The 14,769-nt window shown below is 36.8% G+C and overlaps 1 protein-coding gene across 6 annotated transcripts; it reads right to left on the bottom strand.

Annotated features, from left to right (window-relative positions):
- Positions 1-70: 70 nt before the first annotated feature.
- On the bottom strand, positions 71-14,518 carry LOC135323469 (uncharacterized protein C5orf34 homolog). Of its 6 annotated transcripts, XM_064502682.1 has the most exons (14): positions 14,235-14,518; positions 12,787-13,508; positions 11,688-11,777; positions 9,588-10,231; positions 8,870-8,971; positions 7,436-7,559; positions 6,946-7,068; positions 5,607-5,698; positions 5,307-5,376; positions 4,826-4,996; positions 3,360-3,448; positions 2,507-2,599; positions 1,679-1,719; positions 71-727 (listed from the first exon to the last, which is right to left on the bottom strand). In XM_064502682.1, the coding sequence occupies exons 2-14, from the start codon at positions 12,796-12,798 to the stop codon at positions 534-536; spliced, it is 1,845 nt and encodes a 614-aa protein (XP_064358752.1). In that variant the 5' UTR covers positions 12,799-13,508; positions 14,235-14,518; the 3' UTR covers positions 71-533. The 6 variants fall into 6 exon arrangements, with proteins under 6 accessions (XP_064358752.1, XP_064358753.1, XP_064358749.1 ...); XM_064502683.1 differs by lacking the exon at positions 14,235-14,518 and having other exon boundaries at positions 12,787-14,214; XM_064502679.1 differs by lacking the exons at positions 12,787-13,508; positions 14,235-14,518 and adding an exon at positions 12,057-12,322.
- Between the last annotated feature and the right edge of the window lie 251 nt (positions 14,519-14,769).

The raw sequence follows: 14,769 nt of genomic DNA, 5'->3' as shown, positions 1-14,769 counted from the left end.
CCAGCTGTGTGCCACTGACTGGTGGACACCACACCCAAAAGGGCTGCTCTAAGACCGAAGTAAGCACATATTTAAATAAATACATATTTTATTACCAAACAGTAAAGTAAAAATAGCTTGGGGAACTTTCTGCTCTATTTGGTACTGAAAAAAACATGCTGTAAGCTTCTAAATAAAGCCACATTTTTACAGTTAAGACTGCCCCAGGCACTTGAGCCGTTCCAAACTTAAGTTGCTCATGCAACGCTCTATAAAATGAAATGACTGAAACACAAACATACGTACTTAAAAAGTTGCACCATCACGTCAGCCTTTTGTATACTTAAACAGCTGTGTCCTGTTACTGCTCTACCACTTTTTAACCTATCCACATGATTAACTATGGATTACACATTTTGCTTGTCTGAAAAGGCTCTCAACTACTAGGGCTTGGGCCTTCATTCCTCCAGCACCTGAAAAGCTCATTAGACATGAAATTTGTGGGACAGCTCCTATGAAGATAATTAAGACAGGTCTTCAAATGCTGTGAAGCTTCACTTCCCAGAGGAAGCAAGCAGAGATTCAATATCTTGAATTACTTTAGAAGTTTTTTCCAAAGCCTCCAAGACACACTCTTGGCTGATTTCTTCAGGCGTGCTCACATTCTCCATTTTTCTGACAGTAGTACCAGGCAGATTGTTTTCTGCAGCAGATGTTCTTTTCAGAACATTGCTATTCTCCAATAAAACTAATATTATTTTGTTAAGGAAAAAAACAAGCTTTTCCACATAGTAATGAGAAAAATTCTACATATTTGTAAGCATCATTCTAAGTGTCATTAGTAAGTCGCACACTTCAGAGCACAGTCATTACATAAAACTAAAAACTGAAACTGCTAATTACTTAAAACATCCATGATGTATTTGTAGGAAAGGTCTTTAAATAAAACTTTAATATATCCCAAAGTGTACTTTAAAAAATAACTCATGTTAAGATAATAATATATAATAAATCAGGTATCACGTTGCACAGTTTAACAGCATTACATTTTCATACTAATAAAATTAAGCAATAGCTTTAAGCATATGAAGCACTGCATACTCTTTTGCAGCTGATTGAACAGGGATGCAAAACTGAGGCAGTTGATAAATACAAAGGTAGTTTATTGCAAGAACATGTCAAAAGGCAACTTAATCATCCCTTGATCATTCTCTTGAACAGATTAGTGGATGAATGTCAGTAAAATTCATAAAATACCCTTAACAGTGGTTCCCATCTTTGGTATTTCTCTCTACTGAGAAATAACTCCTGACAGCTGGTAAAATGCTGTAACATTATAGTTCACTCTCCTCGTTAGCCTAAGATTTAACTTTTTTTCTGTAGCTACAAGTACCATCACAAAATGTTCAGAAACAACCTGCTATTCAGATGTAACATGTTAGAAATAAGGGGTGGGGGTTATCTAGTTTGCCATTGTTTTTGTTGCCAGTGGTCTTACACAGAAATGGAAAAAGATACATGAAAAAACAAAAATGGATAAATGAGGAAACAAAAGTGTCTTTAAAAAGGAAATTTTAAGAAGTGGGTAAGACAGAAAAAGAAGTTATGATGAGGATAGGGTCTTTGATGATCTAAAATTGCAGCTTTGAATATGCAGATGAACAAAAAATACTCATCTTCACAGCTTTTAAAAGGATACAGTTAAATCTCTGTATTTTTTCAAGCTCAGCATCAGCAGACCTGTATAAAAGATCATTATTAATCACAGTATCTACAAGGGTTCTCAAATGTAATTTTGTACTTCAGAATTTATTTTTGTATAGTTTTGCAGAACTATAGATAATCAGTCGAGCAAAATCAAGTGAAAAAAAGCTTTATTTTTATCTTTTTTTCAACAGCTAGTCAACGGCTGCATTTGTAAGCCATACATGTTTCCAAAAATCAGGGCTCTGATCTAAGAATAGTCTCTTTGCTGTATAGATATAGATAGATTTTTGTTTCATCAACTACCGAATTATCAATGATTTGAATAAACAAGTGCAAGTGTAATCAATTGCAATTAACATATTTTGAATACCAGACTACATTTGTATATGATGTCAGGAGACCTTTGGTCAGTATCTAAATTAAAAAGGACAAATATATTAAGGACAAGTGATCCAGATGTCATTTAAAAGCTCAGTGCACTATTTTGGACTGTTTGCTGTTCTGTTAAAAAAAAGCCTTTTTTAGTCCAGTTTCTCCTGTTCACCTTGCAAAATATTACTTCTGTAACATTAATCTTACTTTGGCAACGTCACCATAATTCTGCTGGTGAAGCACAAGAAAACAAGCTTCAGCTAGGACTCAACTTATCTAACATTTTAAATATTGAAAGAAAAATATAAAACCATGCAAAATAGTGGATTTCAAGGTTTTCATTTCAGACTCTTAAGAAATGCAGTCTGCAAAACACAGAATTCTTAGTCTTGTTGAGTTCTATTTTCAATATTACTTATAATCAATTATATAGGATAAAGATGAATACCAGTTTCCTTCATTTACAGAGCATGCAGTATATTCAGGAGCCTCCTCCCTGTCATTCAAACTTCTGCACCATTCTATTACTGTTCTGATGTACCTATGTTAACATGAAAATTCACAGAAAGTAAGTGGTCATTTAGATGAGAAATACACTCAAACAAAAAGTTGAAGGCATGAACCAAAACACCTGTATTTGAAAGAAAAAGCCATGATTCAAAATGTAGCTTTTTCTCTAGGTTTCTTTGCCATTTTTTGATTCCCACTTTTTTTTTCCTAGATGTTCCTTCATATTTAATTCTATGCAGTCCTAGAAAATTATAACAAAGCTGTATGATTTGTAATTAATAATATACAAATGTTCATTTTTTTCTATGAATGTCTGCTTGCTAGAACGCAGCAGAGTAAGCTTCTGATCACTCCCATAATGAGGCTGTAATTAGAGCAAACAGATTAGAAAAACAATCTGCAGACAGAGGTCAATATCTGTAATGAAACAAAAACTGGATAAAGCTCTGTCACTTCCTTGCTCTATTTAGGGCAAAGATTTTTCTTTTTTTTTTTTTGCTTATCCACTGATTTAAGTGCCAAGTTGCAGCTCTAGTTTGAGATTTTATTTTTTAAAGACATTACTTTTCTATAACAGTTATTCTGGAATGACAGCCTGCTGTGGTCCTGAGTCATACAGGCCTTGAATCCTTGCCAGATATGAGATGCAGCTTTTGTCATTGTGTTTTTGTGTTTGGGGGGGGGGTTGATACACTTTCTGATACACTTTCAGTAAACGTCATTGCGTCATACAAAAGGAATTGCACAGAATTCTTTAATACTTAATTTAAAATTGTTTATATTACTTATACCTTTCATAGATTCCAGGACGACTCATTTGGATTAGCTGCTGTAGCCCATCAGGAGTAGATAACTTACACCAGCCTACATTTTCATGTACCTTAGAAGAAAAAAGTTTTAAAGTATTAATGTTCTGCTACAGTCTGGAAAAAAAGGAGGCATATAAGTATTATCTACTAATTTAAAAATTAAATGTCTGTGAACATTCCACTTTAAACATTTTAAGTTTGTATTTTGCTAAGAATAGAACTTGGCGTAGCCTGCTGCCGCAAATAGAGAAAAGCAAACCTGGCATGGTCCCTGACACTGATTTTGTGCTATTTAAGAATAACTGATTTATAAAAGTGTGAAGAGAAGTTTCCAAACGCATAGAACTTTCAATTCTTTCTACTTTTATCATTAGTTTGTGTACAGATTTGACTTGGTTCACATTATGCTGTTACTGTATCTTTACAAACTGAATATCACATTTAGATTGTTTATAATAAAGAGCTCCTCAGACACTTCAACATCTTTGTGTGTCTTGTCACCTTAGGGTAATAGCAAAGATACACAAGCCAAAAATAGTGCTGTTTTGCAAAAGTCAGCATAACCTTTTCACTTCCATATTAAGTAGATTAAAACAAAAGTATCTGGAATCCCACATCCACAAGGTTACATTTCTGAATACTGAAATTTTTCACTATCCATTTACTCAAAAAGGGTCTCTATTATAAATATTTTAATGGTGCTTTTTGTCAAAGTGGGAAAATATTTAAGATATGCTATTAGTTTCTTAGTGGATGATCAGGAAAAAGGGTCCCAAATCAGGAAGCTACACACTACAGCTCATATAGCTTTAGCTATTATTATTTCTAATCTGGGAACTTGCTAAAAACAAGTTTGGTGAAGACAAATTAACATGACTGCACTGCACAGAGCAGGCTAGGCTTCAGGTCAGTCTTAATTTATCTTTTATATATAAGAAGATATTGCATAGCTTACAAAAGTGAGTGAGAATCCAGCCCATCATTTGATTTTCATGTTTTAGGACAGGAGGGAGTTCAGAAAGGAGAATGATTTCTCAGACAATTGTACCTTCCTCATTCCTTTATAGATAATTTGAAATTACATAAAATCAAACACTCACTTCTTTGACCAATATGAGTGACTTGTTCAACAGACAAATGGTCTCATTTATGTCCTTAGACATGAGTTGTGCACTAAAAGTTTTTTCCTTCTCAGATTTTGGTTAAAATACTAAGAATATATTAATGGTGACATCACATCTCAGGACAGTTCTGATATTCCCTTAGACTATTACACCAGCTTGAGAGCAAACCACAGTAGAAAAAAGATATGACTTAGAAATTCCCAAAAGAGTTCAGTTTGTGTTTTACAGGCATCAAAAATTTTTTTTCCATTCCTCACTAATTTCCTAATAACATTTTCGTATGGAGAGTTTTAAGAACAGCCATTCCTCTAACCCATGAGATACCTGGATCCTTCTACAGCCAGGGCTGAAATCCCAGACCATATTAAAGGTCATCCCATCCCAAAACATAGCATGGACTTTATTATCTGAGTATACAACAAGTCTTCCTATTCCAGGAATAACTTTTTCAGCCAGCAAAAATGGCAACATTTCGCGTCCATCTGTCTCAGGTATCTAGAACCAAACAAATACATAAAAAAATTCAGGAAAGGTCACTTATGCCATTTGAGCTATTTATCTCTCTCTCAAATTTTCAGTTCATTTGTTTTACCAGACCACCACCAGCCTTCCTATTCACGCAATTGTTTTCTGCTTTACAAATGTATCTTAACACTGCATGGTTTTGGTTCCCAAATATACAACTCTTGGTCTTTGTTTACAGGATACACACACCATTCTCCCCCCCCAGACTAGGTTCTGTTCCCCCCAGCTGATATAATCATTTTTTAAACACAGAAATACTTATAAAGTTTCAGCTACATACCATTTTCCAGCAGCAGATACTATAGTTATGAGTTAATGAAAGTTTAGTCTTGTAGCAGTACTGAAGTATTCTGAGGAAAAAAAAACCACACAAAATACTAAGCATCTCATAATTACTTACTCTATCTTTTATACAGTTGTGACCTTTGTTCTACAAGTTTACAGATGTCCCCTGTGCTAATATAAGTTCCTTTAGTTTTTACACTTAATGTCATAATACGTATTATGTATAATTTTAATTACTGTCCTTTCAAAGTCAGAGGAATTAATATAACAATAATGAAGTAGAGGAATAAGTTACTTGGTTGCCTGAGTAATAATGGATGATATAGAGTATGGACTTCCTGGTATATCAGGCGGTAGACTGTTTATTGAATACATCTTTTCTTCTCTCTGCAGTAAAAAGCAGAAAGGAGTTGAGTTATTGTAGCTACCACAGAATGAAAGCTATATTTAAAAGCTTGCAAGGCATGAAATTGTGTTGACTTCTAACCCCCAGACAGCAACTATAATCACATTTAAATTTATCCCAGAAAAGAGGTAAATATCTAGTTGAAAAGTAAAAAAAAATCAGATGTATCCTTTAAGCCTACTTCTGTGGCAAGATATATATTCATAGTTTCCATGCACTCAATATGGACCAAGAAGCTGTTGTATCAGACAATAGACTGTGGTTCATTACTGAGTAACTAGTTTGACTGTAAGTTAAAGACCAGGTTTGAAGGCTATAATGTTGACTTTTATGCTACTTTAAAATACAAATATACAAATCTAGTGAAGGACAGAAGAAAAAACCTTTCTGACTTCAAAATATAGTTAATTAATAAATGGTGAAAAAAGCAAGGGATAAATTTACAAAACATAAATGGAGTAAAAGCTGTGCCAGAGAAACTTGTCACTTAAAAACGAAGAAGTATCTTTGCTATTTTGCCTCTAAAATATTTTTTTTAAACAGAGCAAATTTGTTATTCAACTCAGGGATTTTTTTTTTGAATTGCTCTACCTACCTACCTAAGCGTGGAAGAAGCCATTACCATCTTTCCATATCAGCAAGCACCACTACTACTGAATACTGAATATTATGTTCTGGGACAAGAGAGATTAAAGGACTCCTGCATCTGCCTCCTGGCTTTCAGAGATGTTCTGACCCTAACATGAAAGAGAACGATGCATGATCGTTCAGACTGTCTGTAAAAATATCCTCTTTAAGGCGGTACCTTCAGTACAGCGCCATATTTCCCCCCTTATTTTCCAAGAAGAAATCCCTTTGCTCTGCTGCTTAGATTTGGATACTGCTCTTTACGTGCACTTTTTTCAAACAGATGACACTCAGTTAGCCTACAACATGTGAGGGCAGAGTGGTAAAACAGCGCCTTCATAAACATGCATCCTAACAGTACAGTTACTCCTTCACTTGCCCAAACACACCAGGGTGTTTCACTGCAGAGCTTGTCTAACTACTGCTTTTGTCTCACACTCCAGTCCACTTTTCTCCAGCATGTGAACTGCAGTATGGAAACAGAAGCTGTCTTATTATCTTCTTCTTCTTTTTTTTTTTTTTAATCTTTTCAGTTACATGCAAAACATTGTATTAAGCACTGCATAAGCCCTTGAGAGGATCTCTACTCCAGGAAACTTACAATAGACAGACAAGACAGACAGAGAGAGGTGAAAATCACTCCTCCAGCACTAAACAGCTGGTCTGTGGCAAAACCAGGACCAAAACCAGCACGTCCTAGATTGTGTCCCCACATAGTACCCTGCTGAGAAAAAGAAAACACTTCCAAATACATAAGAAAGATTAGAGTTTACTCAATGTAATATGTTTAAAAAGTAAACTCCTCTTCTAAATTAGTGAGAAGCGGATATTACAGAATCTTGCGACAATACCTAAGCTTTTGAAACAAATGTTATAACACACAGATTTTTCTTATTGTGTCCATACATTCTGAAACAGAAGGAATAATTTAAAAATTTGTGTATGATTCACTGATTGCTTTAGTTATTACAGTAATTACCTGATGGACAATTGTAGGGACTTCATTATAGGCTAAATAACCAAATGTGTTAAAACTATGAAAGCTGCTGACAAAGGATTTTGGAAGATATTTTTAATAGTTTTATTTCTACCTTTTTTGTTCCTTTCTGAATTGCATAATGTTTGAAGTAGTTTCCCAAAAATGCTCCTTCTGACTTGAAAAAGGTGCCATCATCAGGATAAATTTCTGCAATGTTGGTACTACCATGGATAAACCTATGAGAAATAAGATTTTTTATAAGTATTCAAAATGCTGTGTTACTAGACAAGCAATACACATTAGTACAGTTGAAGAAAACAGTAAGCACAAACATGTTTTCACCAAAACACTCACAAGAAAAGCTTTTTACCTTTTCCCAAGCAGCAGAGCTTAGCAATTATTTCTTTTAAGACAGAAGGTTAGCATTACTTTTATAATGTAATGAGGGGCTTTTTTTTTTGCATGTGTTTTTTTTTCTTTTAAAGAAACTGAGGAGACATTTTAGTATGCTTTGTTGAGGCAGACATCTCACAAGAGCTATTTAATCCTCAGACAGCAAAATACAGTGATGCTGGAGAGAGAAAATCCACTCTTTTTAGTGGGCCAGCTCTACCTACCGTATACAGAAGAAAGAATTGTCAGACTAACTGCTTCCTAAACAACCTGAAATATTCACTCCCATTACAGCTGTACATTTTTCACTTAAGACTACCAGAGTCTGTGATCATGCAGTATCTTGGGGCTCAAAACTTGTTTAAGGATTGATTTCTGCAACTCTGTGGTCAGATGCCTTGATTTCAGTAGTGGGGCTTTAAGACCCAAAAGAAATAAACTATAGTCCTGAAATGTTGCTAAACATTTTGTTCAGATGAGTTCAGAATTCAGGAATTACTCTGAGAAAAATGAAAAGCATTGGGCAGAAAGATTAAAACTTTAAAGACTGAATTGCTTTTATCGAAGATACTGTATCTATTTCTCTTACTGCAGTTGCTGATAGCAAATACAGCATTTTCAAAGTTTGTATCACAACTGGAAAGGCCTATTTTTAAAAAAGTTGTATTTATAAAAACATAGGAATAAGCTGATTGTGAATAAAATCCACAGCAGAGTTTAGCTGCCTGTAACAGAGTATTACAGAGATCACCAAGACAAACATTTCTAAAATGTGAAGTCTTCAACACCAAGAGAAGCAATACACTTTGCAAAGAAACCAAGCATCGTAATTGTCAGTGAAGCCTATGGGAGCTACAGCTGCCCAGTAACATCTAGGAAGTTAGACCATTTCTTTAAAATCCTTAAAGATGATTTCAGAGTCTTTGCTTTAGGCACACCCACTTTCAGACCTGGAAACATACTGTATTAGAAAATTTGAAGCAAATCTGAAGCCAGTAACGAACAAACAGCAGAAATGAACAGAATCTTACATGAAAGTTGTGTATAGTTGGTCAAGGACTGAGAAAGGGACAAAGACAGACATTTAATCTTAAAGCTCAATTCCCATACAAATGAAGTCTTGTGAAGATGAAAAGCATGATCTCCTTCATACCTGTAAAAAACACCTTGGTACCATACAACTTGAATTAGCTGAGGATATGAATGCTTTTCACTATCTTCATTCTTCTGTTGAAAGAAGTCACAGAAACTCCACCTGTGTAAAATACAACAAAAGTTTCACTAAATCTGCAGGCGTTTTTTTTTCCAGTCACCATTTCTGTATCCTATACAGAAATATGTTTCTATACTGAAAACAGATGTATGCATATCTGTTCAAAGGAAAAGAAAATGTGTATTTTCAATGACCTCTGGTTCCTTAGTTATCTGAGTTAGGTACCACATTTATTTTCTCAAATATAAAACCAGGTACTCAAAGGTTTTCTGAATTCTTTTTAGTGGTGCTGACAGAGAATATATGTGACTGTCCCAACTCAGAAGCGTTACCTTCTTGAAATCAAAAATCCGAAAAACCCCAAACTGTGGTCTTCTTTCTCAGATTCTCTTTTTCATTTACATATTTATACAGCATGTCAGGAAATAAAATTTTATTCTTCTCTAAACTAATCACTATCTAATTTCATAATTTCATTACAGTAGGATAAATATGGTTAGCCTCACAAATTTCACATTGCAAGAAGTTCCTACTAAAGAAGAACAGGATAGTGCATTTTTTAATTTCTGATAGATAAAACTCAGGTATTTTGCTAGAGGCTGAAGTTCAGAATTGTAAAACATATGTTAACAACTAGGAAGCAAACAGTTTATATTACCTGTGTAAATGTGGTGCACTGCAGCTGAGTGGCAAAGCTGTAGGCAAACAAGAAACTGTTTCATATGTTTCAGAGTCTTTTAAAACATCAGAACCTATAGATAAATGGTTATTTTCCTCACAAGTTTCCATCTGATTGTTAAGAGTGAGTAAGTTATAGCACATTAATGCCAATGACAAAGGGTATTTCCATTCTTCTGGGTATGAGGAAACAGACCAACACTGTGTAACCCATGCGTATTCAGAAGAACAACTTGTGAGGAACAAAGATACTTCGTCTCTGTCTTCTTGGTCCTTTGATTTGGTTAGTTCTCTGTATTTACTTTCAGCACAACCATGTTCATTCTTCTTAGTCTCTGTCCTCATTTGTTTTGATGACGTTTCTGGAACAGCATTTTTATTTGATTGTCCACACTGATTTTTGGGTTGATAATTACTGTTTTTTTGAGAGGAGCATAAGGATGCAGATGGTTGACTAACTTTGCATAAGAACTCCACTGTAAACTCTTGCTGCAATTCTGACAGGTAAAGGTGAGCATAACCATCTACTGATGAGATCTTCACATTGCCATTATTTATACATGTTGTCAGATCAGCAGTAGCGGGGTCAGGCCATCTAACTTCTAAGATATCCCGGAGAAGAATCTAATACAAGAAAAAGGATTGGAATATGTTGTAAGATAAAAATGACATGCTTGCTTGAAGTTACAGTGGAGGGTTTACATTTAAATGAATTGAATGTTTCTGCAAGGTGATGTGTGGCAAGATATTTTATCCTATAATTGCATACATGAACTCAAGAGGAAGTAGAATTATCTTCATATCCTGCTTTTTCCTGTTCTAACATCAAGGTTGTAGTTTAATATCCACTCATAAACCAGTAAGCTATAAAAATGGCCACCTGACCAGCCACAGTTGCCCACAGACAGCACATATTTCTGTTTCCAACCCCTTCTCAAGAAACACTGAAGAAGAGGCCTAAATTATCTTGATCAAATCAATTAATGGTGAAGTTCACAGGGAGCCTACATTAAAGTTGTGTACATTAAAGTGTCATTCATTTTGAATCTTCATTTATAAAACTAAAATAATCCTATGAAGTGGCACATAACATGCATTCATGTTTTCTTACCATAACTGAAATGCATCCAAAGTCTTTTGAAACTATGTGGGTAAACTTACCTAATCTCCTGACCATGGTAGCAGCACTGAAGATTAAGTTACACAACTGTTGCTGGGAGATATGTGAAACATGCTTCTGAGGAATTTAAATTATAAAAAGGCTTTAGACTGTTACATTACTACATTCAGAAAGTCTCAAAAGAGTAGCCTCCTCTTGCCCAAACGATGACATTCAAGTGCAGATTCAAGGCCACATTATGCTAAATGCAAGGCCCCGGCTGGCCTGCGGGGGCTCGTTACCAGCTTCCTGTGAGCACCTCCTGTGTAAACTGGAGCTCGGTATCAGGTATCTCTTGTTATAATGGACAGCTTAAGTGTGGGAAATAGCAAAGGCCTTAAAAATAGGGGCACTGGTTGACAACACAGAACAGTCAAGTGATGGTTAGTTACTGGTCCTGGAAGCAGTAAATGGGGCTGGGGGGGGGCTCCAGCCGGGCCCGGTGCAGCCAGGCCAGCACTGCAGTGACTGCTGCCTCGGCAACCGCTCCCGAGCCCTGAACGCACTAATGTACGTTTTCGGCAGGGAGATCCTGGATTTGACAGCTTCTCAGGAAAGCCCTATTTCATTGAGTCTTCTCTGAAAAAGTTTTAAGTACAAAAAAAAAAAAGAAAAAACCAAAAAACCCGCATAGTATCAAATGGAAAAAAATCCTAGGTTTTATTCTGGCTAAGAAGCAAACTCTTCAGTGTTCAGCTGTAAAAGATACGCATAAATACAGGACTAAATTTAATTTGAAACTGCAATTTAAAATGCCTGTATTCTAAGCAACTTGAACAATGCATCAACCAAAACGTACTCTGCAGCTCTTCAAGATCTGTATTCCTACACAGGCACACAAAGCCGTGCAAGTGCCTTTGTCAGACTACCAGGAGCTTTTTTTTTCTTTTTAAATGAAAGCATTTCATGTATAAAACTTACTTTTTTTCTTTCTGGGGATATAATATACGAAGGTAAGTACGGGCGAGCACAAAACTTGTTCCGGAAATCTAGAGCTCGTATAAGTTGTTCCTGATTTAAAAAAAAAGGGGGGGGGGGGGGAGGAAAACGTAGCATCATGAGTTTGTCTGTCCAGGGAACACATTTTAGCGGATTTCACCCGCCTCCCTTCCGTGAGCAGAGATCAAGGTGTCACCTCAGTTCTGTGTGGAGCAACAACAATTTCGCGTGTTTCTACGCAGCAAAAAGGTGGGCGCAGCCCGCGCAGCCCAACCGCCGCTCGCCCCCCCCCGCGCGCAGCCCAACCGCCGCTCGTCCCCGCCGCGCCGCGCCCCCTCGCCCGCCACGCACCCTGCGGCCGCGCACCGCGAAGGGCACCCGCTGCCCCCGCGCCTCCGCCCCCGCGCCCGGGGCCGCCGCGCCGCGCCGGTACTCGGAGCCGCAGGCGGAGAGCAGCAGGCGGGCGCCGCCGGCGTAGTGCACCTCCACGGATCCGTCCCCGAAGAGCGCCATCAGCGTCTCCGCCGCCATGTCCCGGCGGCGCCGCTCGCAGGGCGGGAAGCGCGGCGGGGCGGGGATCGGGCAGCAGCCGGGCAGCAGCCAGGCAGCGGGGGGCAGCTGTGTCAGCGCACAAGTGCTGATCCCCGCCAGCTTGGGAGGCAGGAGCAAAGTCGTGAGAAAAGCAGGCAGGAAAAATATTAATTAAAAAGGACTGCTCTTTAAGTTTATTAATATAGCGTGAAGTGGTGGCCTTCTTTACATACACCTTCATACAGTGGAAAAATCCAACAAATACCATGTACTTAGAGCAGGGTCTGAATCCCAGCTGAGTACAGACTGAAGGATTAATTAACACCAATTTAAAGTTAACCCTAGTAGCCTTTTTGGAAAACATATTCCCCCCCTCCCCCATTTATGTTGTAATCAATGTTGTTTTAAACTGTCACTTTACTGTTAAGTGACAGTTTATTGTTAATTTCTGTGTATAGCACTAAGCAAATGTAATTCAAGATCCTTTGATATACAGGTCACACTAGATGGCCTTATAATCTCATCTACCCTTAAAAACATCCTTCCTTACCTCTGGAAGCATGGGTTTCTTAGAGCAGCATGGAAATGTGGAAGAAGTGAATTTGGTACAAATTTCTGTTTTCTAATTTGCTGATAAAGCAGTTCAGAGGGTAGATCAACATCTAGCAAAGTGGCTGCAGACACAAATATGCATTAAAATAGTAACGTTCAATTTCTAATTCCCTTTGTAATGGTTATTATACTGCATTGTACTTGTCCAAAGCAAGTTTCAAAGTACATTTTTTGGATTATAAAGCCTGTTTATAGAACTTTTATTGAAAGAAAACCTAGCAATGTAAAGATATTTGGTCTTAAACAAGCACAAGTCTAAAAATGTAGGATCTTTTTTAAGGGTCTTTAAAACTTAGGGTCTAAAAATTTAGAATAGGATTCAGAACGTGCAGATTCTTCTTGTGGGCAAGTATTAAATTATTTGTATTTTACCTATAAAAAGTAGAAATAATGGTTCTTTCCTGCTTTGTAAATTTTGATTTCTTGTTTATTGATGAAGCAAGCCATGGAAGATGTATTGTTTTTTTGCTGGCAATGTCACTCTTAGGGTTACAACCCTGAGCTTAGGAAGTACAGAGGTAGGTCACCTCCCTCAAGCTAAAAGTAGGTGATCTCTGTGCTTGAGGGAGGTGGCAAATACAGCAATTAATGAAGTACAAATTTGCATACTTAACTTTTGGCTGGCGTGACACTTTTCTGTTTGGTATCAACTAGTAGGATCTACAAGAACAAACTGGATAATTAGAAGTATAATTGATTCAAGGAGAGGAAGAGTTGCAAACAAGCTATCATAACAAGCTAATAGAATAAGTGAGTTCTGTGCAAGGACATGATGATGATGAGGAAATATCGGCCCTGAGAGAAATAAAGATTACGACAGAATTTGTTATACGATGTCATTGAAAGTCAGTACCATAATGGATTTATGTCTTAAAAAAAAAAATCTTAACTATGCCTAGCTTGCGATACCTGATGTAGCTGAGCCAGTCTTGCTTCTTTGTGTAGTACTACAATTACATTTAAACCCAACACTCAAAAAACCTAGTGTTTGTATTTATAATACGAAAGACTTAGTCCGGCAGCAATTAGTTCTTAGCAGAAAAAAACTGTGGTTTGCAAATACTGAACATATTTTTGTTAAGTCACAATTGATTTGGCAAGGTTGCAAAACTGTGCAAGGTTTTTGTGATGTGTAAAGTTAAAACTATGTAGTTAGGTGTAAGAAATCTAACACAGCATATGTTTCTCTTCAGAACCGGCACTTAATGACAGCTTCTCCTCTCCCCCAAAGTGTTCTTTCTGTGCTTCTATGCCTTAATTAGCTTCCCATTATGCCACAATAAAAATAAAACTTTTTTGATGAAAAGCATGTTTGCACAGCGCACTTCAAATTTGTAAATACTGAAGTAGTAGGTAAAAATCATCTTTAAACCCCTCAAGACTCACCTCTATGACACACAGAAGAACTAATGCCTGTTAAAAGGAGGCAGACAAACGGTGAGTGGTGACTGTTATAGCGCAAGACCTGCTTCTTTCTTTCGCTCTCACATATCTCATTTCACCATCATTAATTTGTATTAGAACCCTGTGAGATTTAAGACAAGCAGTGAAGACTGTTAGATGTTTAAGGCAAAGATTATCCTGTCTTCTTTACTAGGTAGGACAGAGTTAAAAACAGATGCCCTGCGAAATTTTTCCTAGAGCAATACAGGCCTAAAGGTCTTACAAACCTCCATGTATATACACATGTAAGACAAATTAAACCTCTCCACTATCTTGAACTTAAGCCTTTTTCCTCCTGCAGAAATAAAGTTCATAGAGTGGGACTTAATTTGCAAACCTTGATCTAAACTGCTTTAAATATACAATTCCCAATAAGGAAATTGCACATCATACAGGGTGACTTATAGCATATCTTATTTTATATTTACATCTACATCTAATACATATTCTCTGACAGAATGCACACATCTAGATTCAG

The sequence above is a fragment of the Dromaius novaehollandiae genome, chromosome Z (genome assembly GCF_036370855.1).
Source record: "Dromaius novaehollandiae isolate bDroNov1 chromosome Z, bDroNov1.hap1, whole genome shotgun sequence".
Lineage (NCBI taxonomy): Eukaryota > Metazoa > Chordata > Aves > Casuariiformes > Dromaiidae > Dromaius > Dromaius novaehollandiae.
This window is presented reverse-complemented; position numbering and strand designations above follow the sequence as displayed.

Coding starts and splice junctions, on each gene's coding strand:
- LOC135323469 (XM_064502679.1), bottom strand. CDS start 12,236: ATGGCGGCGGAGACGCTGATGGCGCTCTTCGGGGACGGATCCGTGGAG. Junction 3,449..4,825: donor CTGGCTGTAGAAGGATCCAG/GTATCTCATGGG, acceptor TTTTCTTCTAAG/GTACATGAAAATGTAGGCTG. Junction 728..1,678: donor AAAAATACAGAGATTTAACT/GTATCCTTTTAA, acceptor AAATAATATTAG/TTTTATTGGAGAATAGCAAT.